The sequence below is a fragment of the Miscanthus floridulus genome, chromosome 4 (genome assembly GCF_019320115.1).
Source record: "Miscanthus floridulus cultivar M001 chromosome 4, ASM1932011v1, whole genome shotgun sequence".
In the NCBI taxonomy this organism is placed as follows: Eukaryota; Viridiplantae; Streptophyta; class Magnoliopsida; order Poales; family Poaceae; genus Miscanthus; species Miscanthus floridulus.
The window spans coordinates 114,215,725-114,242,527 of NC_089583.1; the positions used below are offsets into that span (position 1 = coordinate 114,215,725).

At 46.1% G+C, this 26,803-nt stretch overlaps 2 protein-coding genes across 6 annotated transcripts; one reads left to right on the forward strand and one right to left on the reverse strand.

The window, feature by feature from the left end:
* Nucleotides 1-12,164: 12,164 nt before the first annotated feature.
* LOC136552707 (uncharacterized) lies at nt 12,165-13,695 on the forward strand. The gene has a single exon (XM_066544272.1). It carries the CDS (start codon nt 12,403-12,405, stop codon nt 13,420-13,422), a length of 1,020 nt encoding a protein of 339 aa, XP_066400369.1. The 5' UTR covers nt 12,165-12,402; the 3' UTR covers nt 13,423-13,695.
* Nucleotides 13,696-21,705: 8,010 nt separating this feature from the next.
* LOC136552708 (zinc finger CCCH domain-containing protein 62-like) lies at nt 21,706-26,743 on the reverse strand. Of its 5 annotated transcripts, none has more exons than XM_066544275.1 (9): nt 26,383-26,743; nt 25,482-25,599; nt 25,077-25,138; nt 24,941-24,995; nt 24,765-24,861; nt 24,579-24,677; nt 23,760-23,868; nt 22,144-22,980; nt 21,706-22,058 (listed from the first exon to the last, which is right to left on the reverse strand). In XM_066544275.1, the coding sequence occupies exons 1-8, from the start codon at nt 26,708-26,710 to the stop codon at nt 22,196-22,198; spliced, it is 1,653 nt and encodes a 550-aa protein (XP_066400372.1). In that variant the 5' UTR covers nt 26,711-26,743; the 3' UTR covers nt 21,706-22,058; nt 22,144-22,195. The 5 variants fall into 5 exon arrangements, with proteins under 5 accessions (XP_066400372.1, XP_066400371.1, XP_066400370.1 ...); XM_066544274.1 differs by having other exon boundaries at nt 21,706-21,949; nt 23,739-23,868; XM_066544273.1 differs by having other exon boundaries at nt 23,739-23,868.
* Nucleotides 26,744-26,803: the final 60 nt, after the last annotated feature.

Below are 26,803 nucleotides of genomic sequence, written 5' to 3' on the forward strand. Positions count from 1 at the left end.
CGTTCCTCACGCTCACTCTTGGTTCCCTCATGGAGCGCACAAACGTCCGACCATAGTGCATGGGCGTCTTTGTGGTTCCTTACACGATTGAATACATCTTTGCAAAGGCCTCTAAAGATGGTGTTGCGAGCCTTTGCATTCCATTTTTTATAATTCACTTCATCACCTTGAAGTTGTGCGGCATTCCTAGGTGCTGGGAACCCTAGAGAGGTGGCTCTTAGAATTCCAACATCTAGAGCTTCTAAGTATGCCTCCATGCGGATTTTCCAATATGGAAAATCATCTCCCTCAAAGATAGGAGGAGGTCCATCCCCGTGAGACATCTTGCTCTAAGCGATTAAGCTTAAAAAACGTGAGCACGAGGCTCTGATACCAATTGAAAGGATCAAGATGCCCAAGAGGGGGGGTGAATTGGGCTAATTCTAAATTCTCTTGCAATAATCAAATCCTACGGATAGCCCAATTAACCCCTTGTGCCTAGAAAAGTGTTTATATCAAACTAATGCACAACAACCTCGCAACCTATGTTCCAAACTTACTCTAGCAAGCAATTCTATGGATGTAAAACAAGTATTGAATTGCTCAAAGTAAATACTCAAAGTAAGTGCTCAAAGTAAGTAGAGAGAGAAAGGAACGCGGTGATGTTTTGCTGAGGTATCGGAGAGTCGCCACTCCCCACTAGTCCTCGTTGGAGCACCCGCGCAAGGATGTAGCTCCCCCTTGATCCGCGCAAGGATCAAGTGCTCTCTACGGGTTGATTCTTCGACACTTCGTCGCGGCGAATCACCCAAAGCTGCTCACAACTTGAGTTGGGTCACCCACAAGCTCCGCCGGGTGAACACCAAACTCCCAATCACCACCAAGCCGTCTAGGTGATGGCGATCACCAAGAGTAACAAGCACGAACTCTCACTTGACCACGCGAAGTCTAATGAGAAGATGGATGCACACTTTGCTACTCTTGATTTGCTAGTGAGGCTACTCTCTTGGATTCTCAAATCACAAACACCTCACTAGGACCTTGCTCTTCTTGGCACTCACAAACGTGTTTCTCAGCTGTTGGAATGAGCAAAAGATGCTCCACTCACGAGTGGAGCTTCTATTTATAAGCCAGCCTGAAAAACGAACCGTTATGAGCTTCTGCGGGATGACCGGACGCTCCGATCATTTTGACTGGACGCTCCGATCAGTTCAACCCGCGTACAGTTTTCAAGTGATGACCGGACGCTGTCAGGGTCCGGTCAGTACCGACCGGACGCGTCCGGTCACTCTTGGATGCTTACTGTAAACGACCGGACGCTGGATACTCAGGGTCCGGTCACCACTGACCGGACGCGTCCGATCACTCTTTCCCAAGTCTGGACCCTTACTGGAGTTGACCGAACGCTGGCCCTCAGCGTCCGGTCACATGACCTTCCAGCGTCCGGTCACACCGGACTTGATCCCCTTGGTCAAATGAACTGACCGGACCCTGCGGCCAGCGTCCGGTCGCATCGGAGCCAGCGTCCGGTCAGTGTTTGACCCTCCATTCACTTTCAACTTCCGAACATATGTGAATGAAGTTTGCTCCAAAAGATCTTAGGCATTCATAGGAGCTACCTAGAGCTAGTTTTAACAAGTGTGCACCACACCTAACTCATTAGACTTAACTAGGTCAAGCTACCCGTTCATACCCCCCTTCATAGTACGGCCAAAGGAAAAAACAAAGTCCTAAACTACTCTAGGTGTCTCTCCAACTCCAATTGACACTTAGAACTAGTTATCCTTAACCTTGTCGTCCATCCTTTGAAAACCGAAACGATTTCCATCGTAGGGGCATGACAACCTCGATTGCCCAATCGATCTCCATTACCATGACCTAACTTAATTGCCTCTGCAAAACACACGTTAGTCATAGTAATCTTGTATTGACATTAATCACCAAAATCCAACTAGGGGCCTAGATGCTTTCATAATGATTATGACTACGTGCCGCATCCGCATCTAATGAAGGTAGGGAAGGGTAGGAGGAAGAAGAAGCAAATCAAGGGGGACATGGACGCTATGAGAGGGTACGGCGAAGACATGTATAGCGGGGGAAACTTCAACGAGACCCGTGGTAGAAATCTTTGCTCCGTCTGCAAAGAATCTGGTCACAAGGCTAGCAGGCATAGAAGACGAGGGCAGCAGATGCTTTCATATTGTGTTCGTATTGTATAATAAGTAGTTTAAATTTTGTAATGATACATAATGTTAATTTGAATATTGTTAATTTGAATACTCTAACCCTTTGTTTATCAATTTATAACAGGATGACCCCTCCCACGCCGCACTTACCCCCTTCTTGAGGTGGAGTACGACTACATATAGCTCAACATTAGTACATGAACACATATAGCTCAACATTTCAACACATACACTTTGCACTTACTTCATGCTTGTTTGGGCACACAAACTCTAACGTATTCTTAGGGTTTATCACAGCTCTCCGTAATCGCACAGAGGAGGTTCCTCGAGTCGTCTAACCGCGGCTAAGTGTTTCTCCTTAGCCGTCATTGGAGGGGGGTTAGGGGGAGGTGGAACCCACCGCTCGAAGTGCTCTCGTGGATGTCGCCCTCTCCACCAATCGTCAAAAAGGAGGTACCTAGGGTCAAACTTGTCTGCGCCGTCGATCCACTGAAAGAAAAAGCACATCTCATGGGCCTACACAACAAAATTCCAACTAAATATTAATAACCTAGTAATACAAATGAAGAAAAAAACATACGGAAACAATTACTAACATTAAAATGACTGCATGTGTAGAAGCAACGAGCCGCTGTGTTCGGATGTCTCGATTGAAACACGTCGATCGAACGACCACTGTCACAATTAGGGACAGGGAGTTCAGGAGGGACGGGGATATCTTTGCTAGACTCGTTGGGGTATAATTCTTTAGGACGACCCTGTTTTCGCCACAACTGCTCCCGAAACATGTCTTCCTCTCATATAACAGTTCAAATAAACATCAATCAAAACAACGCAAATTAATGTAAAATATAATCATTTGCATTGCAACTAAAATAATATAACCAACACTTATAGCAACAAAAATATACATGGTAAGCATACTTCTAACTAAATAATTAACCTTCAAACCGTAGCCCATAGTTCTCAAACATAATTTTCCTCCTAACCTTAACTCCCATTCATAATATTCCTATCCACCATTCAAACGAAAATAAAAAGTGCGTCATTACCTTGAACGAGGATGGGGAGAGAGGGAGGTGGCCGGAGAATGGAAGGGAAGGGAGGGAGGCGGCAACGGAGGGCCGGGCGGGACACGGGTGCGGCGGCTCGGCCCGGGTGGGCGGCCAGGCTGCTCGGGTAGGCGGGACTGGCCGCGGGGTTTTTATATGGCTCTGCCGCGCCACGAATTAGGGCGTGGCACTGCCGCGCCAAGATCGGTAGCGCGGCAGGCCTCGCCACGTCAACGGTCAGCCGGTCCGGTCATCGCCACGTCAGCCCCCTGCCGCGCCACCATATGTGCCGCGCCATGGGAATAGGCGCAGCCAAATGTGTTAATTTTAAAAATAAAAAAACAGACAGTGTTATATTTAGAATTAGTTTACAAAAAGTGTTAAAATTAAAAAAAAATCGCTATAGCCGGCTATAGCCGATTTTGGGACATAGATCGCTAAATGTCTTGTTAGCTGGCTACTTAAAACACTGCTTATCACAGCCATCCATCTTCATCATCCGTAACCATTGAATTTTCCGTATCTCTAAGTCCACACTCACTGGATCTCAGGTGCTGTTCGGTTCAAGTACAGCCAATGCAAACCTTAAGGGGATCAGGTCACGCTGTGAATGCAACTCTAGCTTATGAGTATGTTTGGTATTCTATAAAGCTATGCTATATAGCCATATGATACAAGTATATAGTTTATAGTGTAATCATAAATCATTTGTTTTTTGTCCAATCAACACATGTAACGAACAAAAAGAGTAGGGTGCATATTTCTTTTGTTGTTGTTGTTGTGTGCTAACGTGAGAATTATATTGTTTCCGTGGATGGAGGGAGTAGACTAAAACTATCAAATTAATGTGCACCGACATTACAATGGAACGTACATCTTGTTGCATGGTCACAAGATGATTTATTAATTTGTAGCTCGAAGATTTATACAACTATCGCCATTTGTTCCAATATGTTTTGTACATCCGAGATCTATATTGGATCTGTAGTTTGTGCACTAAATTAAAGTGGTTTAATTATTTTTGTTTAATCTAAAATCTAAACAAAGGGAATCATGTAAATGCAATTAACATGCCAGCAGCTTAGATCCAAGATTTCCTAGAGTTACGAGTGACTAGCTCTATGAAATCCGCAAATTTTCTAGAGCTATAGCTCTGCCAAACAAGGCATTAGAGTTGAACTTCGTACCGTTCCTTGACGTGTCTTGGAAACAAACTTTGTAATGTTATTGGACTTGCCTTGTCTAACCTGCACGAGGATATGGAACATAGAGGGACGTGAGGCCATTGTGGAAATTAAAAAACACTACTACAGTAAGGATTTTAGGCGACAAACCTAATAGAGGCGATATAAGGACCAAGGATGGCTAAATGGGAGGTGATTAGCCTATTAAAAACTTCAAAAACACAACACTAAGACAAATTGGTTAGATTAAAACACAATCCTAATAGCCACTACTTTGCTTAGCCTACTCAATATAAAGCAAGCCCTAATTCTAATAGCAAGGAATGTAATCTACTCTCGAGCACTCAACCAAACTACCGAGGCAAGCTATACCAACTACACGAGCTAGATTGCTTGACTTTGACTACTAGAGCTACAACTAACAAGCAACTAACTACACAAGCTAAGAACAAGAAGTAAAGCAAATTAAAAGTGTCGTAAGAGCAACTTCAAGAGGTTAGCTAAAAACAGATATCAAAATCCATGATTTAGCCATCTTCTAAAATAAGATCTCCTAGAAAAAGCATGAGTACTCCAACAGGCTTTGTAAATTTCTCACTTTCCATATCCATGTTCAAAACTGCCACGTCATCCATTCATCTCCTTTCGGATCCAACCTTTGCAAGCTGACGACCAGGCCTTCTCCGGCGGCAGAAGCCTTCGCCCGTTCACGTCGCCGCGCCGTGGTCTTTGGTGTATTACCTTCTCCAGTTTATAGCATTTGGAGCTATCCGTGCTGCTCTCCGTCCGAGGTGCTGCTCCGTGCCGCGAAGTGCCTCCCCATCGATCTGAGTATGCTATCCTGTTGAGCGGACGGCGTCGCCGGGGGCAAGCGCAGCTGACCCAAGGGGGATTGAAGCCACCGGAGCGGCCACCACTGCCGGCCGGAGCCATGCTTCACACGCGCTACTCCCGTGTCAGGAACCTCATGGGCAGTTGGGCCGGCCAATCAGCAAGGAAAGTGGGTTGGGTGGTCCTTGGCCCATGGAAGCAAGCGAGTATACAAATATGGCAGCACCAACGGCAAGAAGGGGGAGGGGAGGACCAGAACCACGAACCGGCGGTGGCGAGCGCAAGCTTGAGTCTAGGGCTAGGCGAACGATTGGTCGAGGCTAGCTTCGGCTAGATTCCCTTCCTCCTGCCCTCCTCCTTGTATCCGAAATCTTCCAGCATATTCTAGAAAACCATTTTGATTCTCTATGTATCAATTCAGTTGTATCAGCATCCAGGTCGGCGACTTCCCGCTCTATCGGACGCCGCTACCTACGCAGCTTTTACCCAGGTCGGTGCCCTCCTCCTTTTTCCCCCCTTTTTATGAATCCAGGAGAAATAGGGAAGCAGGCTTATAGCATCTCCAGGAGTTTACAAAACCCACTCCCAATTTGATTTTTTTTTTGCAAGATTGAAAAAAAAATACTCTCCAACAACTCCTAATCTTTCTGGAAAAATAGACCCGATCGTACAGAAATATATGTGCGCGTATAGATCAGCTAATTTGAAGGTAGAAGGACGTGGTAAAGAATAAAGAGTAGGACAATGTTCCCAATGCAAAATATACCAGAAAGAAAGAAAAATGTAAAAACGGTTAGGATGATTTGAAAAAATAGTCTAGAATTCAACACGCGTGTACTTGACTTTTTTCTAGGAAAAAAAATCTAGAAAAAACGTGACATCCATGACACCCTTGGGTAGCGTCCAACGAAACTGTCCTACCACGGGACCACAATCCTTTCACATTGTTTTAAAGTCTTGGAGATGTTTGTAGCGGGATAGACAGTGCACGATCTAATAGTAACGCCCAGTACAAGGTTTTAGGGCCTCTTGGTCAGGCCCATCCCCTGCACGAGGTGTGGGTGGGCCGCAAGTCCGCAATCGATCTCGATCTTTGGAGATTCGCCTCGTGGCCACGGAGGAAATCGGCCGCTTTCACCGTCTGTTTCGGCGTCGCCACGCCAAGGACAGCGCCGCCGCCGGCCGGTGCCGTGCAATGCTTTGTTGGCCGCGCCGCGCGCATCCGTCCGTACGGTTGCAGAGGGAAAAAAGAAAGAAAGAAAGAGAGGGACGCTACGAGATCTGGTTACGGCCGGGCCGGAATTCCTAACTTGGCCCGTGCGCTCGCAACGAAGTTGTGCGTGCTTTTTTCTTTCCCACGAAACGTGCGGTAGCTGCTAGCAGAATTCTTTGGTCATGGTGATGAGATCAGCGCCCTGACCGGTGGTGCCGTGCGAACCATCTCAGCTCAGGTCCCCCATCCTCGGGCACGAGCAGAACCCGTGCGTGACGAGCAGGCCCGCAGCGTATATAGCGGCCGCCAAAGTCAGAAGAGGCCGTGCGCGCAACGGCGCGACGCCAAACAAACACGCCCACCGGCGCCACGGGGTGCGCCACGCCACCACCAGGTCTCCAGACTCTAGCCCCGCGCCAGGAGCACCACATCGCGACGCGGACGCCGGACGGCCGGCCGGCTTCGTTCGTTCGTTCGTTTCTCCTCCTGCGATGCCGCCGATTGACCATGCACCTGCTGCCCCGTGTCCGTGTCACGTTGCACGTACGCGCTCCCGAACACAGAGTTGGCCTGGGACTTGGGTTGGGTGGACAACGGGAGATGGCGCGGCGGCACCTACCGTAAACTGTCTGTCCCTCTTCTCTTCATCAAACCACTCGACGTTGAGCTGAGGGTTGCTTGCAAGTTTCCCTGCTAATTAACAGGCCGGGCAGAGTACACAAGTCCTCCCCGGCCTCCTAATCAATCACTGTGTTTGGTGTGTGATCCTTCCTGTCAGTACCTCCATGCTCCAACGCAAACGCTTCCAATTGTCCAGGTGCATCCATCCACGGGTACTGTTTCGCTTTTTCCCTGCAAGACGATTTCGTATCCGAAAAAAAATGACCTTCCAGTTCCAGCCGTTGACACTTTGGTGTGCCCCGTTAGGCGTACATAGGAAAAATTCCGTTACGTGTTCTTGCACGGCACGGAAGGTAGATCATCGCCGCCATAGTTGCAAGGAAATACTACAGATTAGCCCGGCCGCCGCCATAGTTGCAACGACTTGGGAGACTGATGGATTGGTAGTAGCAGGAATGGATGGAATGATTTCTAGCAAATCAGCGGTGGCGAGTTCGTTTGGAACTTGGAGCGCAAATGGCCCCACTCGAGATCGTTCTTCTAGAAACATAATGGTGTGTTTTTGTATTACTCCCTCTGTCTCCAAATAAATTAATTTCTAAAATTCATGCAAAATCAAATTATCTTAAGTTCGACTAACTTTATATAAAAGGGTAACAACATCTACGACATAAAATGAGCACATTATGAAAATATATTTGTGGTATATATTTAATGATATTAATTTGATGTTATAAGTCTTGGTGTTTTTTTTTTAGAAATTTAGTCAAAGTTTAAAAAGTTTAATTGGAGATAACTCTAGAAATCTATTTATTCAGAGACAGAAGAGTACATGAACTCGCTTCTTCGCAAAATGAAAAACAAAGAGACTGAAATTAATTCGTCTTATCTCCTTGTTTGGAAATTAAAGAACGAAAGATAACATGTCAAGCGAGAAGAGGACACATTTGACTCTTCCACTCCAGGTGTACAAATATTTCTCTGAAAACTAACTATCAATCTATCATGCCAAATACTCGTATCTGTGCTCGATATTTTTATTTTAAAAAGGATAATACTCCTATAAGAGACAACACTGAGACAACACTGTTAAGACTGTAGGGTCAAATAGGCATAGATCTAGTGGGTACAACTTGACTAGAACATGATGAACAAACCCTAGAACATGAACTACGGGATCTAGATAGAGAAGAAGGGAGAGAGACAGTGGTCTCTGACCGTCGGAGGCCTTGGCGGAGGAGCTGCTGGAGCCGTCCATGGCAATGGCGGTGGTGCGGTCCGAGCCGATGAAGGCGGTGGCGATGTAGCAGTGAAGTCCGGTGGCGGCGAGGCAATGGAGCTTCCCGTCACAGGCTGCGCACCCTCTAGATCGGATTAGGATTGTGTCGGTGGGACGGCTGTGGCTGCTCACGGTTAACCTCGTGATGAGAGCCGTCGGCCCCCACCTCTTTTTTTATAGCGTAGTGTGACGGGAGCCTACCAACCATGTAGGTTGGGCGTCCCCGATTAAGGCGCGGATCCAAGGGCCCAATTAGTTGGAGATCATCTAACATCCCCCCTTGATCTCACCTTACGACTTAATCTCAACTTACTTACTTTATCTGGTTCCCATTCCATCACAGATTAGTACATAGAGCGTGCCTAATCATCACGGTCAGTTGTCATTAGATTAAACAGCTACAATGCACCTCTCTGTTTTGAAATAGATTCTCAACTAGACCCTTATTGTCCAGGAATCATAGGATTTCTCTTAAACCCATGCCGACTAAGTGTTCTCTGAACACACTGGGTGGTAAGCCTTTGTAGGCGGATCCGCAAGCATCTTTTCTGTTCTTATATGCTCAAGACTAATTATATGATCTCGGACTTTGTCTTTCACAACATAATACTTTATGTCAATGTATTTGGCAGCACCACTTGACTTATTGTTGTGAGCATAACATACTGCTGGATTATTATCGCAGTATAACTTAAGTGACCTATGTATGTCGTCTACCACTTTCAATCTGGGCATGAATTCTTCAGCCAATTCACCTGCCCTGTGGCCTCATAACATGATACAAACTCGACATACATTGTGGACGATGTAACGACGATTTGCTTTGAGCTTTTTCACGATATAGCTCCTCCTGTGAGAGTGAATATGTATCCTGACGTGGACTTTCTGTCATCTCCCGCATAATCAAAATCTGTATACCCCTCTATGTGCAGGGAATCAGATCTTCTGTACGTTAGCATAAGACCCTTCGTACCTTGCAGGTAACACAAAACTTTCTTTACTAATTTCTAATGTTCTATTTCTGAATTACTCTGATATCTGCCAAGTAACCCGGTAACAAATGCTAAGTCAGGGCGAGTACACACTTGAGCATACTGTAAACTTTCGACAGCTGAACTATATGGAACCACTTTCATTTGATCGATCTTATATTGGTTCCTGGGACATTGAAATTCCCCATATCTATCGCCCTTGACTATGGGAGCAGGTGAAGACTTATAATTTTGCATATTGTATTTCTTTAGAACTTTTTCTAAGTATGCCTTTTGTGATAATCCTAAAACCCCTATTTTCTCTATCTCGGTGAATCTCTATTCCTAGGACGAACGAAAGTTCACCGAGATCCTTCATATCAAACTTTGAGGACAAGAACTTCTTTGTTTCTGGTAGTAGATTAACATCACTGCTAGCGAGCAAGATGTCATCCACATACAAGACTAGGAAAATGTATTTTCCATTTTTGAACTTCGCATAAACACAATTGTCCTCTATATTTTCTTGAAACCCAAAGTTTCTTATTGTACTATCAAACTTTAAATACCACTGTCATGAAGCTTGCTTTAATCCATAAATAGAGTTCTTCAGGCGGCATCCCATATGTTCTTTTCCTTCCACAACAAAACCTTTCGGTTGTGCCATGTAAACATTTTCCTCCAGATCCTCATTTAGGAATGATGTCTTTACAACCATCTGATGTAATTCTAAATCGTAATGTGCTACAAGCGCCATTATGATTCTAAAAGAATCTTTAAATAAGACTGGTTCGAGATGTCGATGAAGGCGGTGGCGATGTAGCATTGAAGTCCGGTGACGCAGTCCGGTGGTGGCGAGGCAATGGAGCTTCCCGTCACAGGCTGTGCACCCTCTAGATCGGATTAGGGTTATGTCGGTGGAGCGACTGTGGCTGCTCACGGTGAACCTCGTGAAGAGAGCCGCCGGCCTCCACCTCTCTTTTTATAGCGCAGTGTGACGGGGTCCCAACAACCATGTAGGGTTGGACGCCCCTGATCAGGGCACGAATCCAAGAAACCAATTAGCCGTTGGACCAATTAGTTGGAGATCATCTAACAAACACATACTGATGCCCCAGGCTCTGAAACGCACGTCCGAAAGAGACCCTTAGGCCTTATCCGTGTGTTCTTCTCAAAACGGCAGCATGTAGCCCTAAACTAGTACGTACAAAAAAAACATGTGTGTGGGCGGCAGAGCGCCAATCATTCAACGCATTCTAGAACGAAAGGCGTTCTCTGAATTTATCTTCTCTACCGCGGACAAGGACCTCCCGCCTCCGATCGCTGTCACAATAGAATCCACCCACCCCGCTGTGGATCCATCGATCGATCGATCGCATCTCTCGTTCGGCCGTCGTCAGTCACTCGCCCAATGTAAGAACAAGTGCCCACGATCGGCGGCAATTAACGTGCTTTTCAGCCGGTTCCTCGTGGAACAATCAACCACGTGATTATATATATATCCACCATTCCAAGTCAGCAGTCTTCGTTGTTTAATCGTCGTCTCTCTGCATGCGAAGCACATATGAGTCGATATTGAGGCGAGGGACGACGGTCTCGTGTGTGTTTGGACCATTATGAATTTTTCTCTAGTTCATGGTGAGAAGTAAATCGAATTATACGTTGCCTTGCTAAATTAATGTGGTGAAATTCTTAAACAAGTTATACATGTCCTGGCGGTCTATGATTTTCGCCGTTCCATTTCGTCACGCGTAGTGCTAGAATTTCTCAGTGTTTTATGTCCCGTGTGGCACAGCTCCTGCAACAGCTTTAGGAGCCGATTCAAGTTGTTTTTTTCATTAAAATAAAATAACTTCTCAAGTGAGGCACTTTAAAACCCGCTCTCACATAGGGTGAGTGTTAGATGGAGCTGAAAATACAGCTTGTTCCCTCTCCCTCTCCCATATTTACTACGAGAAACTGTTTTACCAAACGGTTTTTTCAAAACAGTTTTATTTCCACCAGTGGAGCTGCTCATGGAGCAGAAGCCAAAAAAAAAAAAGGTTGATCCACCAATGAAACAGAGCTGCACCAAACAAGGCTCGCTAAACGATTAACGACCAACCAGTCTTTATTTTGGGCTAGACGTCCATTGAAAAGGGCTAAACAGCTAATTAAATGGGATAAATGACCGACTAAACGAAAACGACATACCACTGTATAGCGCGTATAAGATGTGTAGATGGGCTAATCGGCCATTTAGACAAACAATAGAATTTCTTAACTTTTTTCTCTATTGATTGATGATTTCTTAATTAGGTCATTCTCAATGGAGAGTTTCGTGGCGTTGTTTCCAAGACTGTCACATCTTGTAAAATGAAAATGAAACTTAGATGAAACACTCATCCTCATTGCATAATTTCATTTTATAGTTTTATAGACATTTCATTTCATGACTCGTATAGAGTTGGTAATCGTGTCAAAAAAGTTTTATCACTTCTTAAAAATATTGTTATGTCATTAAAAACGCCTATGTAGCAGTACAAATGAAACACATAAAATTTTCACTGAGACTGACCTTATGCACCATTGATTTAATTATTGTTTTGTTTAATCACCATTCCTTATGTCTTCAGCACAAACCCTCTCACCGTGCATCCCATTTACATTTACCTACCGTCTCCCACAGTCGACAGTCCTAATCTGCAAGCGCGGTCGCATGGATGACAACAAAGGGTGTGCGTGTGTACTTGACAAACTAATAATCTCATAACGAACTGTTCATATCAAGCGCATTAAACAAAAACCAAGTGGCGAATACGACCACATGGTTGATGTCTTGGAGCTAGACGGCCTTTAACGTCTCCATCTCCCTCTCTCTCTAGTCTCTACCCGATCGATCGATCGAGCTTCCTTCTACCTTCCTCGGTTGGAGTAGGAATACCTTTCTCTCTCTACCAGTCTAGCACTACTAGTACGTCCCAGGCCAAAGCTTCACTCTACAATAACAAAATCACAAAGCCTTTTAAAAGGAGCAAGCAAGCAATAGGAAGTGGTAAAGAGGGAGCAAGAAGAGCAGCAAGCGAAGAAGCCATCGAGGATTCGAGATGGAGGTGGTGGTGCCGGTCATGGCGCCAAGCGCACCGTGCAGCCCAAGAACCGCGGCGGCCATCGCCGGCGGCGACAACCTCCCGGCCTACTGCTACTTCTTCTCCAGCGCCCCGACGAGCCCGTCCAGGGCGAGCTACGCCGGGGACGGCGCCGCCTCGCCGGGCGGCGACGAGGCCGCCACGTTCGACTTCACGCTCGGGTTCAGCGGGCAGCTGCAGGAGGCCACGCCGATCCTCGCGGCCGCCGATGAGCTCTTCGAGGGCGGCAGGATCCGGCCGCTGAACACGCCGCACCCGAGCATTCTGCTGGTCGACGACGCCTTGAGCTCCTACTCCACCTCCACCGGCCCTCAGTGCTCCCCGAGAAGAGCCGGCGGCTCGCGCGGCGGGGATCATAATCAAGCGGAGGCACCGTTGGAGAGAGGCAGGTCGGGCAGGCCCGCCGCCGCCGCTGCCTCGACGACGTCCAGGAGCAGGAGGGCCACGCGGTCTCTGTCCCCGTTCAGGGGCGGCGGCGGCCTGGACGACGACGAGTCCCCTTCGTCCCGTCCATCCCCTAGAACCTCCATGATGCGGGGCTGCGGCAGCGGGAGCAAGAAGTGGCGGCTCAAGGACCTGTTCCTCTTCCGGAGCGCGTCGGAGGGCCGCGCCACCGGCGGCGGGAGCAAGGACCCGCTCTTCAAGTACACCATGCTGTCGTCCTCCACGTCGTTCTCGCACCCGCAGTCCCAGTCCCAGAAACTGAGGAGCGGCGGCGACGGCAGCGCGTCCATGCGCAAGGGGAGAGGCTCCACGGCGTCGGCCAGCGACATGCCTCACGCCATGAACCGGGCGGCCGCCGAGGACGTGCGGCGCCGGACGACCACCACCACTCCGCTGCCGTTCCACCGGAACAGCCTGTTCGGCTACCTTCGCTCCAACCCGGCGATCCACAGCATCAGCAGGAAGCTCAGGGGCAGCAGCAGCAGCCACTCCGGCTCCTCATCCAACTCCAATCGCGGCAGCAGGCCGACATGATCCGGCCGTACGCACCCTCGCATGCATATGCATGCATGCACCGCGCCGTCCAGAAATCTCGACGACGAACGATGCAGAAATGGCCGCCGGAGAGAAGCGTCGTCGCCGGCCGTTTTACCTGTCTCCCCTTTTTTTCCTCCTTGTAATTTTGCTGCGTATTCTTTCGTTTCATGTGAACCACAAGGTTTCCATACTAGTAGCGAGTGTAGATATGTACGTACGTACACGGTGGTATTCTAAGGATTATTGCACAAAAGAAATCAGTATATTTTCCTCTCATCATCCGATCCATACGGTTATTTTCCTGGCTCTCGTCCCATGCCCTTCGATCAGACAGACAGTTGGGTATCTTTCGAATCAGCAAGGGCGGTCCGATCCCGTTTTCGCGCCCGTGAGATGGCGACACGTGTCCGGATTAGCTAGCGAAACCCTGCATCGGATCGTGTTTAAAATCAGGTCGGTGCAGGTCAGCAACATGGGAACACTGTGTGGAGATTCCATCGGGATGCATATTTGGGATGCTGCAAGATGGGTTTCGCGGCAAATTGCCCATGTCCTGAGCTGTGCCTGCCGTACTATAATGCTTTTCTAGCGGCACAACTGTTGCATGCATTTAGAGGTTTAGGTTTAGGCCAGCCACTGCGCAGGATGGATGGAATAATCCGCGTTAGGGTAAGCTGGGCGACCTGACATTCCCGGACTTAAAAACTGCGTGGGTGAGTGTGATCAGAGCGCAAATGTTGAGTAAAATATTGCACTCTCTCTCTTGTACTGTAATGTGATGATGCAAGCAGATGCATCACCGATCACCCATTTGCCATTTTGCTGCCTCGCCTTGGATTCTCATCTGAATTTTCTCCTGCGTGATTTGAGCCTCCGTGAAAAATTCAGCGGACGGACATCTTTTCATGTTGATTCTCGACGTGCGTGACGTGAGAAAGGCAGACAATGATGCCTGCGCTTATGACCATCAGTACTCGTAGTTGCCTACCAGCAGGGGTGGATCCAGCTCGAGCAGCAATGTTGTTCAGTCTCCCCTAAAATATTTCCTGAATCCGCCGCTGCCTGCCAGCTGTGAATCTTCTCTTCTCTTCTCCGCGGGTGAACACCAACCAACAGCTCCTGCATGACCCAACCTTTTGACATCAATTTGTGTGTGCTATACTGTTATCCATCGGTAACTTGTGCTAGGAACAGTCAAGAATAACGGCCGAATAAGTGTAAATTACTGTAGAGCCTCTATGAATTTTTAGACAAAATTCTATAGTGTAGGAGGGCTGAGACTTAAGATCGAGCAGCAATGTTGTTCAGTCCCCCCTAAAATATTTCCTGAATCCGCCGGCTGTGAATCTTCTCTTCTCTTCTCCGTGGGTGAACACCAACCAACAGCTCCTGCATGACCCAACCTTTTGACATCAATTTGTGTGTGCTATACTGTTATCGATCGGTAACTTGTGCTAGGAACAGTCAAGAATAACGGCCCCCTACTCCAACGATGTGTAATGCACACAAAGCTAATAAATGTCTTCAAATCCGTAGCATGTTTAAGTTGGATACAATTGTTGGTATGATCTCCATTCCTCCCACGGATATACTACCTTTGTTCCAAACAGGATGTAATTCTCGCTTCTCGAGTTGTTAAATGATTTCAGTTTAACTAAATCTATATAAAAAAAACACTAACATTTATAACATCTAATGCATATCATTAGATTAATTATATAATATATTGTATATTTTCATAGTAAGTCTATAAGGATATAAATATTGATCATAAATGCAAATAAAAACCTTGCCCCAACTTATTTTCCCTCCCCAAGGTTATACGCCCTTAAAGAAATCTCTAAGATTCGATGGGGTCTTGTCCCAACTAAGCGCTTCCTTTATGCATAGGATGCCACTCTTTAAAATAAAAAGAAAAGGACCCTTTCCACTTCTTTTTAAGCGTTGCCCTGTATGAATCTTGTCCTGCATGGTCAAGAGATAAAAACATATATAGTTTTAGTAGCATTTTTTTTAGAATAGTTTTAGTGGCATTTTGTAACACACAACCTCTCCAAAAAATTTCCACCTATATATTGATTTTTTTAGTAGGTCCCCTCATTTCTCTAATTTTCATACAACTATATACTCTTCATCATTTAAATTTACTTGTTGTAATTTCTCTAATAACGTACAGCTCCCACTCTATAACCCATGTAGTTCCAAAATTTCTCAAAAATCAAACACCCAGTCTTCTCCATCCCAACACTCACTAACTAAAGCTTTCTTATATTATTCTACAATAGTCATATACTATGGGGAAAGCTAGTTTCAGAGGGATATTCGGCAGCCACACATCCTCCCAAAACAGGATGTGTTTTGCTATTGTTGACTTTGAAAATAGCTCTAATTCGAAGTTGTGCCTGATTTTGTGCAAATCCTTCCAGATCTCAAAACCCTTATCCCCTTGCTCACGGCAGAACTCTTTTTTTTAGATATTTTGCTTTTTAATAAATTGCATCATACATCTTTCTTCTTGCAATTGTACATCCTCTACACCCATTTTAACAGAAGTGTGTCATTCATAAACCTGATGTTAATGATGCCTAATCCCACGAACTCCTTTGCTATGCTAAAACCTGCCCCAAGAATGATGCTGCTTTAGACAATCTAGTGGGTCCTATTTCGTTAGTTTCAAAGGTTATCCTAATTCATGGCATGTAACCATTAATTCCCACCACTTACCCAAACATAGACTCCTCATAAACAAGGCAACCGCAACTAACTAATAGGGTGCTCTAGACCTCCTAGGGCGATTTACTCGAAGCGCGACGTTCGCATGTTTAAACTCTTTTATCTAAATTTAAACCGAAATGTTTTGGGTAGGGTATCCGATCATCCGGACGCCCGCATTGGTGGGCCTCGACGCCCGCCTGAACAGCCCAACACCTCACGGTCGCTCATGTTGCTCAACAAAATATCCTCACAAGTAGTCTCGGATGCCTCCTTCCTCAGACCCATCCGATCTTATTAATTCACTCCTATATCTTATCCTCTCATCTCACTTTTCCACCACCCACTCTCACCGCACAACGTCGCTGATGGCAAGGCCACCGTTTGCCGCTATTGTGGTTCCTCGACTTCGCATGCTGTGAGTTGTGGCTGCAGTGGCTAAGTGGCTTCACGCTCCGCCTCCACCCATGCTTGTACGCTCTAGAGCTTCACTCGTCGCCGGCGATGGCTTCCATGCTGGCCGCTTCAGCCGCCATGCGGTCCTGCCACGGCTCCCGAACCCATGGCCGCGTCGTGTGCGTGCGGTGCTACCACTCCCGTGGCCATCACCGCTCATGTGGCGACCTCTCGCGGTCACGGTGGCCGCCGGCGCAAGTAGAAGCGTCGGGCCCTAGCGTGGAAGCCCTCCGGCCTCGCCTCCTGCTACGGTTGTGGTGCCCTTCTACAGACGACGAAGGAGGCCGCACCGAGATACGTCGCATGTTGCAAGCATATGTTTCAAGTGTTTTAGATGTTTCCAAAATATGTTGCAAGTGTTTCATCTGTATGTTGCAAAAGTAAATTGAGATGTTGCACATGTGCAATGGCTTTACACGTATGTTTCAAGTGTATGTTCCAAATGTTTTGTATGTTGCAATTATTTCATTTGGATGTTGCAAAACTAGATCGGGATGTTGCATAAATATGCATGTGTTTTAGGTGTTTTCATACGTGTGTTGCAAGTGTTTCATCTTGGTGTTTGCATATGTTTGCAATGGCTACACACATGTTTTCAAGATTTTTCTGGTGTTTTGCAAGTGTTTCATACGTATGCTGCAAGTGTTTTATCTATTTCGGACGTATGTTGCAATTGTTTTTATCTGGATGTTGCAAAAGTAGATCGGCTGTTGCACATGTTGCAAGGGGACCCAGCTGCCGCACCCGCCTTCTGCAACTGCTGGGGTGCCACCGTGGGTCACGGCGCAAGCGTCTGAGGCCGGCAGACGCATCCGCGGTGCGGCATCCACAAGCGGGGCAGGTGACTGGGACCCACGTGGTTTCTTACGTGCGGGCACGGCGGTCAGACGAAATAGGGTGGTATGCAGCATGGGGTCCAGGTGGTGGGGCACACGAAAACAGGCGGCACGAGCTTCTTTTGCGTGCGACGCGGCCTCCCACGCGAAGGACCGGGGGCGTTCGATATTTTGGAATGGCTCCAGACGTCCGGGCGCTAGTAATGCCCTAATTTAAATGATACACAAATCTTTTGCGTACTCGAGAGAAAAATTAATATGGTGCCACGGTAATTTCACATCTCAACTATTTCATCCTATTATTGCTGGTGTCAAAATTTTAGGACCAAGATGGCATGTTCGGTTGAACTTATCAGCCGACTTATCAGCTAGAATGTACAGTATTTTTCTCTCACAACAAAACAATTTCAGCCGGCTTTAATACCAGCCGAACAGGCTATTGGGAATAGCCTCAACCTTGAGGACTTAATGGCCTGCCTGCCTGCACTCATCGTATACTAGGGTTAGTATTCTAAGAACGAGGGCACGACGGTGAAGACACACTAGACAGACCCCTGGATTTCATTTAGGAGGTTACTGGATAGAGAGTGAGGGTTCAAAGTTCAAATTCAGGCTGGCTACTAGCCTACTATGTGGAAATTTTACTCCGCACTCGTTAGTCAGCGGCATGATAGCCCTCTACTGATGCTAGGGTTGTTCACTAACAACTTGACAACAATCATTTACATGCCACCACCTTTGAAGTGAAAATATCAGATGGCAGGGACGCGTAGCTCACCATCTACCGAATACAATGGGAGTTTGCATTTCCAGTGTCCCGTAACCAGGTTGCAAAGGTACACACTGAAGCCGGGACCAACAAGAAGGGACCTGGCCACAAACACGAACAAAAATGAAACCCTCAATCTAAAGCGTGTGGATCCGCCGAGTGTGGGAAAGGGAAGGGAAACACTGTGGTCGGGACGTCGGGTCCAATCCGGTCGGGCAGGCAAACAGGAGTAGGCTGTGGGCTCCGATCCCACAGGTTGACGAGGTCTGTTTGGTGCCTGCCAACCTTTAGTGCCGGCTCCATGGCCACAGCGTACCCCTCCTGGCCTACAGCGTGATATGCTCGCACATGCACACGAGTAGGAAGGACCATGCCAGTTGCCAGATTGCCAGTGCCCTCCTCTCTCCTGTCGTCGTTCCAAGGGCAATAGGGCATGCAGTAGCAGCAGCTCATTCCTTGCTTGTTCCTAGGCAAAGCTTTACAGCACCTGTCACTGTACCGTCGATTCCTTGTGTTGGGTGGAGTACGGGACACGAAAACCAAAAGTGCGCCTAGCGCCGAGACAGATTGCCTATACGGGTAGCCTAGCTAGTGTAGCAATTCAGGGAGTATTAAATATAGATTAATTATGAAACTAATTACATAGTTTACGACTAATTTACGAGACAAATCTTTTGAGCTTAATTAATCTATGATTTGACAATGTTTTGCTACGGTAAACATGTGCTAATGACGGATTACTTAGGCTTAAAAAATTCATCTCGTGGAGTACTGACGGATTATGTAATTTATTTTTTTATTAGTATCCGAACATCCCATGCAACGTTCTTCCGACACACCTCCTAAATTTTAGTAGATGGATTAAACACCCCTTCAGTTGCTCATTATTATTTATATATTATTACGGAGGAGGTAGCACACTCACAATTACACCGTGTTCGGCTGGCCAGATTTGACTGGCTGGCTGTCTTTTTTTTTCTAGCCAGAGCAGTATTTTTTTCTCATAAAAAACTAGTATAAACCGTAAAAATCAGTATAAACAGTGTTTTTTAAGTTCAGCCGAACACTCCATGATGGACATGATGCACATGATGCAAACAATGCAAACCCTAGCTAGGCACGTACGAGTAAGTACTAACATGGCAGCAGCCAGCAGGCGAGGAGCTGGAGCGCGCGAAGCTAGTAGTCGGTTGGTAGAACAAGAAGACTGTATCGCCAAGCCAGCCCAGCCTCTCATCAAACTCATGCAGGTGCAGGTGCAGTGCCCACCCGGACACCCTTCGTTAATTGCTTGTCCTACGAAACCATCGCATTGGTCATGGACACAGGCATGGACAACTATCAGTTTATCACCAAACCGGGATGCCCAATCCCAAACAAATACGTACTGGAGTACTCTATTCGATGGACGAAGCAACGAGCTAGTATTTCCTAATTAATGCCGACACATAGACCGTCAGTTTTTTTAAGGGCAGTCCCCAGTGGGTAGTTTCTATGTCACAAGACTCCGTCTACAGAAACTAGGCTTCCCAACGCAGTAAATTTTAGAGTCCTGCAGCCGAGGGAGAGGATCATATAGGATCGTGGATTATTATTGTTGACTAATTTGGTGTGAGAAATGACGAATCGTTTCTCTCTCTTCTTCCCCGTTCCTCCGGATCCTGTGCGGGCGGCTATGTGTGTGGCTCGGTCGTGCAGGCTCCCACGGCGGCGGCGACGAGGTTCGTGGCGAGCCGGGTGTGCGAGGTCCGTGGGAGCCGCTCCCCATCTGCGACGGCGACACCAGGTTCTAGCCGCGCGGCATGCTGCTGGTGGAGTTCATGCACTGCGACACGAAGTACTCTACTTGCCCGTGCTCACCAAGAAGTGAAGCGAGGACAACGACGAAGTACTACTTGCCCGTGCTCATCATCGCCGCGTGCTCATCATGTGTCTGAATACGATGGCGCAGTGAGGCGGCGCGAGCTTTGCGGCGGCTGCGGCGTCCTGCGCGAGCTCCGCGGCGGCCTGTGGCATCCTACGCGGGCTCAGTGAGGCGAAGTAGTCGGAGGCGATGGAGAAGACCCATTCGACGGGAGATGAGGAGTGCGAGCAGAGGCGGACACGACGAGACCGGCGGGGCAGCCTGCGGGGACCGGCGAGCCATCTCGGAGAGACCCTGCTAGCACGCGGCGGCGCGCCGCGAACCGGCGAGCCTGCGCGGGGGCTCGGGTGCACGGCATCTGCAGGGGAAAGATGGAAACGCAAATATCGCTGATTTCTTCCTCCTCGTGTCGTGCGTACACTCGGAGTCTTAGACGTCGTTTCTCGTTTCTCTCTCTCTTCACTCAGTAGATACAGTGCCAGCAAAATTCAATGAATAGAGAGGTAATAAATACGCATAAAAACTATAGTAAAGTATACATTAAAAGTGCCTAAACAAATTCAATACGCTTTTCTTTTACCACGTCCACCTCTGGAGTCTGGATTGAATTGCGCACGCACACACACTCAGAAAATCTAGATATGTTTGGTTTAGCCGTTTAGGCGATAGTATAATAATAGAGTGTAACGCTGCAGCGTGCGTATTTAGCATGATATGCTTTGACTCGCATCTAGTACGACCGAGGCTGGGCTGGTGTTGGTTGGTGCCCGTGTGAAACTAGCCGCGCGATTCGTCAGAGCAGCGGCTGGACGAACACCCACCTAGTATCAGTTCATGCTTATCAATTATTTTCTCTAACAATAAAATAACATCATCCGACTTATAAACCACCGAAACGCTCAAACCAACGGGATGAGCCTCGACGAAAACATTGACTCGGTTCAACAAGCGGACAGACACAGAGGTAAGGTATGCGTGCCGCACGTGTACCTGCATGCGCCCACGTGGTCACGTCTTAGAATTATATTTTGTTTGGATGGAGGGGTACACTCGGTACGTCACACCGACGACTTGTCTACACACCACAGCCCGGGCGGGCCCCGGGGCCCCAACCCCCAACTCAACGACGCCGACCATTTCGTTGTTGATTTGTGCTTTCTTTCGCAGGTGCACGTGCACGGCACATGGAGATAGCACCCCGTTCGGTTAAGCTACTTTTCAGCCATGCAATAATGATTTACTCTCGTAACATTTAAGCATAAGTTAAATTTTAGCATAATCGAACAGAGAGTACCCTCGTGACATGGGTGTTTGGACAGGGATCTCCTCGCAAAACTTTCGGAGGGTTAATTCGTTCCATCAAAATTACTTCTATCGGAGCACAGGACACGAGCGTCGAACAAAGAAAGGTCATGTGCCCTAGTCAGGTGTTTAGGTCAAACGATCGCTCAATATAGGTTTTATCAATAAAAAAACGTTCATTTTATGTTATATATACTGGCAACGATGGATTTGCAGAACTGGAAATAATTACCAGTGTCAGGTTTGTCCTGACTGACTGTTGTATTTCCCCAGAGAAGATAGGGTGGTAAGCAAAATTTGCATCGGTTTGGATTTCATTCAGATTAGCTCAAATTTCAGAAAAAAAAAACCATCAGGAACTTATGTCCCTTCTGGGAATATTTCGCTTCAATCTTGCAGGACAATTCCAGATACGAACTCAATCGACAAAAAGATGGTGATATTTCCTAACCTTCCCGTTTGAAACACACAAAGCCCTGGTATTGTTTTCTTAACCATCTTATGCATGTATAAAGAAGGCCCTCACGTGGCAATCGCGGTGGCCACTCAATCAAGTCAATGGTAGCACTGCATTTCCATCACATCCTGCACAAATGCGAAGAAAATCAAGTCCTTTAATTGAGGCACAGATTTTTCTCTCTCTCCCTTTTATACGAAGGAAGCTTTATTCCAAGATGAAACACTGATCTGGCCTCTGCACACAAGGTAAGAGGAAATTGCTACATACTCATAACAACGAAATGGAACTAATGAAAATAAACCAAGACCACATGTCTTACCAGTTACCACCAATGCAATTATCAAAATGAAGCTGGCATCAACCAGACTGTCTTATCGACGGAAACCAGTACTCCCTCTAGGATATCTGAAGTGTGGCACAACATATGCTTCTTCTGGATGAGGATGGTACACAGTTTGTGGCATGTTGGCTAAAGGAAATGCTACCCTCTGTTGATTGGGTGGAAGTCCCCTGAAATATGCAGGTGCATGCACACCAGCCATTGCTCCACTTTGATGTCGGAGACCCATTGTAGCGTTGGATAGTACATCTGGATGGCTGCCACCGGGTCGAGTCAGTAAACCGTGGGCAACTTCACGCAATTCAGTAGGCCGTTGAAGCCTCTCAACACAAGGATGCTGTACTAAAACAAAATTTCCATGATTTGCCTCAATATGGGCAGCTGGAGTTATGTGTCTTTCTTCTAATTGATTGTGTGTGCCACCAATTCTGTTCCACCCAGAACTAGCCGCCCTTTTGTTCATCCCAACTTTTGAGCTAGATGGACCCTTGTTGAGAGGCACAGCGTGACAGTTTTTCTGAAAGGTAGCATGATTCTTCTCCCTGTTGTCATTGCATAGAGAACTGTTATGACCAGTACAAATGCTCTTATCTTGGCCAGCATGATTTTTCTTTGCCTTCCTACCAACAGTGGTTTCTTTTCCAGAAGGCACTTGGGACCCTTCTTTCTTAGATCTTTTATTAGGCAGATCAAACTTGGAGGATTGTGCTGGACGTTTTTTGCCTTTATCCAATTCAGTGATATTAGATTGGCAGGGAGGCCTTCCAGATCGAGACTTGTGCTTTTCTTTGTCCAATTTTTTCTTGCCTTTAAGAGCTATATGAACGACAAAAAACAAAGGGAATAGAAATCGTTAGGTAGAACAAACACATGACTGAAGAAAACGGGATTGAAGTAAAATGACCATTAAGCATTGCAGCTTGACTCAATGGCTTAACAAAACAAATGCAATAGAGACCTAGAGCTCACATGTTCTACTAAGTAGAGCATAGATCCACAAGAACAGAAGATGCTTCATTGAGACAATACCATGCATGAATTGTTCCATGAACCTAGAAAGATGTAATGTTCCTTAAAAGGAAATATATGAATACATCTTCTCTTCTTGAATTCAGGGAGACAAGAATTAAACGTGTTATTCATTTTACTGCCCCTGCTGTTCTCCAGCCCTGTGATTCAGAATTTTAGTTGATTCCATATGAGATACAGCTGGCTCTGCAAGTCTGCATTGAACTTCTAGAGCTTCCAGTGCCAATTAATACATCAACCCAAACATTAAATTTTACTGCCTACTAATAATTACTAAATACTCCTATAACTAAGAAATGTTCACATGTAACATCTAACTGTAATTTTGTGTGAAATGCCAAAACTCATTATAAACTAGTAGCAAGATATTAACAGCAAACAAGAAAACTATAATTTGTCGCGTTTGATGAATGTGATTAAATATGAACCTAGACATGCAATACCATCACACATCAAGATCAAGTAACAGTGTTTATGAGATTTCAAGCAAGTGCGGACAAGAAGACCAAGTTCAGAATTAAATTAATGCAGAGATATGCGCAAACCATCTTGAGAATGGAAATTACTGTTTCCAGCAGAATTAGGTCTGTTCAAAGCACGAACACGCCTTGCATCGTCCCCTCTGTTGTGCTTCTCTTCTAGAACCTTCAGCCTTTCTACTTCATTTGCCCAAGGCTAGATATAAGACAAACAAATGATGTGAAGTTCAAAATCACACAAGGCCATCCCATGGACAATGTTGGTATAAAACCATCATCTGAGAAATGTGTACATACCTTCCAAGATGAGAATTGCATAAAACTGAGAAATATATTTCCCACATCCCATTTCTATTGATATATGATTAAAAAACTCGAATAGGGGGAGAGAATATTGATTAAAAAAAAATACAGTTTGAGAAATGTGGAGATAGTCATCTTGGATATCTGACAGGATGCATTCATATTCATGAAAAATGCTTCTTTTATTTTAGAAACATAGGGTTTCCTGAAGTTTCATTACTGTATACAGAGCACACAGACTGATGGAAAAAGAATTGTAAATATGAACCTCCAATGTATGGCCAGTACTGATGCTGGACAGTTCCATTACCCTATTACATTTGAGAATTGTATCGTCACACAAGTTTGAACTCCTAAAGACGATCTGATTGTTTCTTATGATATAATGATGGAAAAAGAATTGTAAATATGAACCTCCAATGTATGGCCAGTACTGATGCTGGACAGTTCCATTACTCTATTACATTTGAGAATTGTATCGTCACACAAGTTTGAACTCCTAAAGACGATCTGATTGTTTCTTATGATACAATGAGCCGCAGAAACAACCTCAAGTGACAGGTCGAAAACAGAGTAACAATTCAAGTGGAGAGCTCTTGTTACCTGACGAAAAGTCATCATTCTGTATAGGTTGCGCCCTTTGACAAGCAACAGATGCAAAGGTGGTAATTTCCCAGGTCCTTTGCTCCAAAACACTTGAATCTATTGAATTGGACAAGTAATGTAGTATGTAAATGATCACAAGACTCAAATGAAACAGTAGTACAAAACTGTTGAAACAAAGCTTACCGTGAAAGTGTGTTGCTGCTTTTGTTTACCGTAACTTTCCTTGATGACTTTGCCAGCTACTATACGCTTACCTATACATTTTGCATGCCTTTTTCCACTGTCAAAGTTTCCGAATAGAAGATAGGGTTACCATTTCAAAGAGGCTTAGATTAGACAATGCAAATGCAGATGCCTACCTCTTCTCATACACCTTCTGTTTGAATAGGACGGCATCGCCCCTACAAACATCACCTGCACTGAGAGAGTATGATTATTGCCGTGGATAATTTGCTATGCAGTTAAATGAAAGTTTGTTTCCACGTAGGACCACACCTTTACAGTTGACACAGAAGGATGACCGTGGATAAATTCTCTCTGGATCCCCATCTTTAAACCTATCAAGAAAGGGGTGATAAATATTACATGTGCCAATGTGTGCCAAGTTCTGAAAAATGTCACAATGCTACATCTAGGCACATCAAATGAAGCAAGATTAAGATCACCTGGGTGAACCCTCCGTGCATAATAATGCCAGGTAAATATAAAAAGAAGATATTATGAACAAACAAATGACACAGGAACTAGTGCTCTCTTAAAAAAAACATGGATCACCAGAGGGGAAAAGAATTCCCCACCTGAATATATTGCACTGGAGTGTTCTCTTAAATTGGATTCTAACTAAATGAGCGTCAAATGGCTGAATATACTCAGAAGTGGGAAAGATATATGATATATAACCTCCAGCGAAGCAATATTCTGTCTACACAAGTGTCTATGCCCCCAGTTTGGCTAAGACCATTCTTCTTTAAATACGCCTTGCACTCTACCAACTTTAAACCCTCCAGACTCTTCCCACCTACAGGAAAATCCTGGCTTTCAGTTCATGTAGGAAAAGAACAGCATAGAACAAATGATCCAATTCAGTTCACTCCTGAAACCCACTGAAGTAAATCAAAATTAGCAGTATTATTACGAGACAAGCTCAACTTAGTCTCAAACATGACAAGGATTGCATCAAGCTCCGTTTGAAAACCAATTTACATTGGATGTATTTTGAGTTGTCAATCAATAAGAAGAAATAAATTATGGTTCAATAGAACAGCTGTAGGAGCGGAAGCAGAAGCAAAAAGGGACTGACATGAGCTTACAGTAGTAGCAACAATCTACGGCCTCCCAAGCAGCTAGAGATAAGCACATAATCCCCGAAGCCAAACAATCAATTAGCATGTTCCTTCTAGTTTCTGTCGCACACAGTGTAACAATTTTGGGGGTCATACTTCCTTAAGATGTCTAAACTGTTTCTGTTGCACATCACTAGAATGGATACATAAATAAGCTTCAAAAAGTAGTCAGATGAAGTATCTGTAAATTTATCCTATCATCAGACGATCAGATTGGAACGCTGCAGCTGCATTAAATCATAGAACCACACGAGTGATGCAAAAAATTTAATGCCCCCAAAACAGCTCTGCTTAGCTCTCTACGTGCACCTAATCCCGTTCCAACTTCCACGCTTCCACCATTTGATACTGTCACCTAAACGCCTACATGTTGTAACTTATTTCTGAATATCTATGAACAGTCTTAACAGCAAGTCAGCAACCCATTAAAACGAGATAGAGGAGATAGAGGATATTACTGCTGAGGAGACTAGTGATTTTGTTGCAGGCGACCTCGCTCCGATCCGCGCCCAATTGCTCAGCCTCAGCCTCCGCCTCCGATTCCTCGTTTTCCTCGCCGCTGCCCTCCCCATCACCGGCCTCGCTGTCGCTGTCGCTGACGTCGACAAAGTCCTCGTCGCTCGTATCCTCCTCTTCCTCCGATTCTGAATCTTCCTCATCCTCCGACCTTGACTCTGACCCCGCATCGGAATCAGAGGATATGTCGATCGCCGCATCGCGCCCCTCCTCCCCCTCCACCACCTGCACCACCGCCCCCGCGGCGGCGCGCCTACGCGTTACCGGCATCCCGCCGCTCAAGTGGAGAAGCCTTCGCCTCCTCCTCGCCCTCCGATTGCCTCCCGCCCCCGCCTTCCCCTCTGTTTCGCTTTGGAATGGAAT

What these genes read in the sequence shown, in the direction of transcription:
- LOC136552707 (XM_066544272.1), top strand. Translation starts at nt 12,403, where the DNA reads ATGGAGGTGGTGGTGCCGGTCATGGCGCCAAGCGCACCGTGCAGCCCA.
- LOC136552708 (XM_066544274.1), bottom strand. Translation starts at nt 26,710, where the DNA reads ATGCCGGTAACGCGTAGGCGCGCCGCCGCGGGGGCGGTGGTGCAGGTG. An exon ending in AGAATATTGCTTCGCTGGAG is followed by an intron (nt 25,139 to 25,481) that starts GTTATATATCAT and finishes CTTTCTTGATAG; the next exon opens with GTTTAAAGATGGGGATCCAG. An exon ending in AGCAGCAACACACTTTCACG is followed by an intron (nt 24,678 to 24,764) that starts GTAAGCTTTGTT and finishes CCAATTCAATAG; the next exon opens with ATTCAAGTGTTTTGGAGCAA.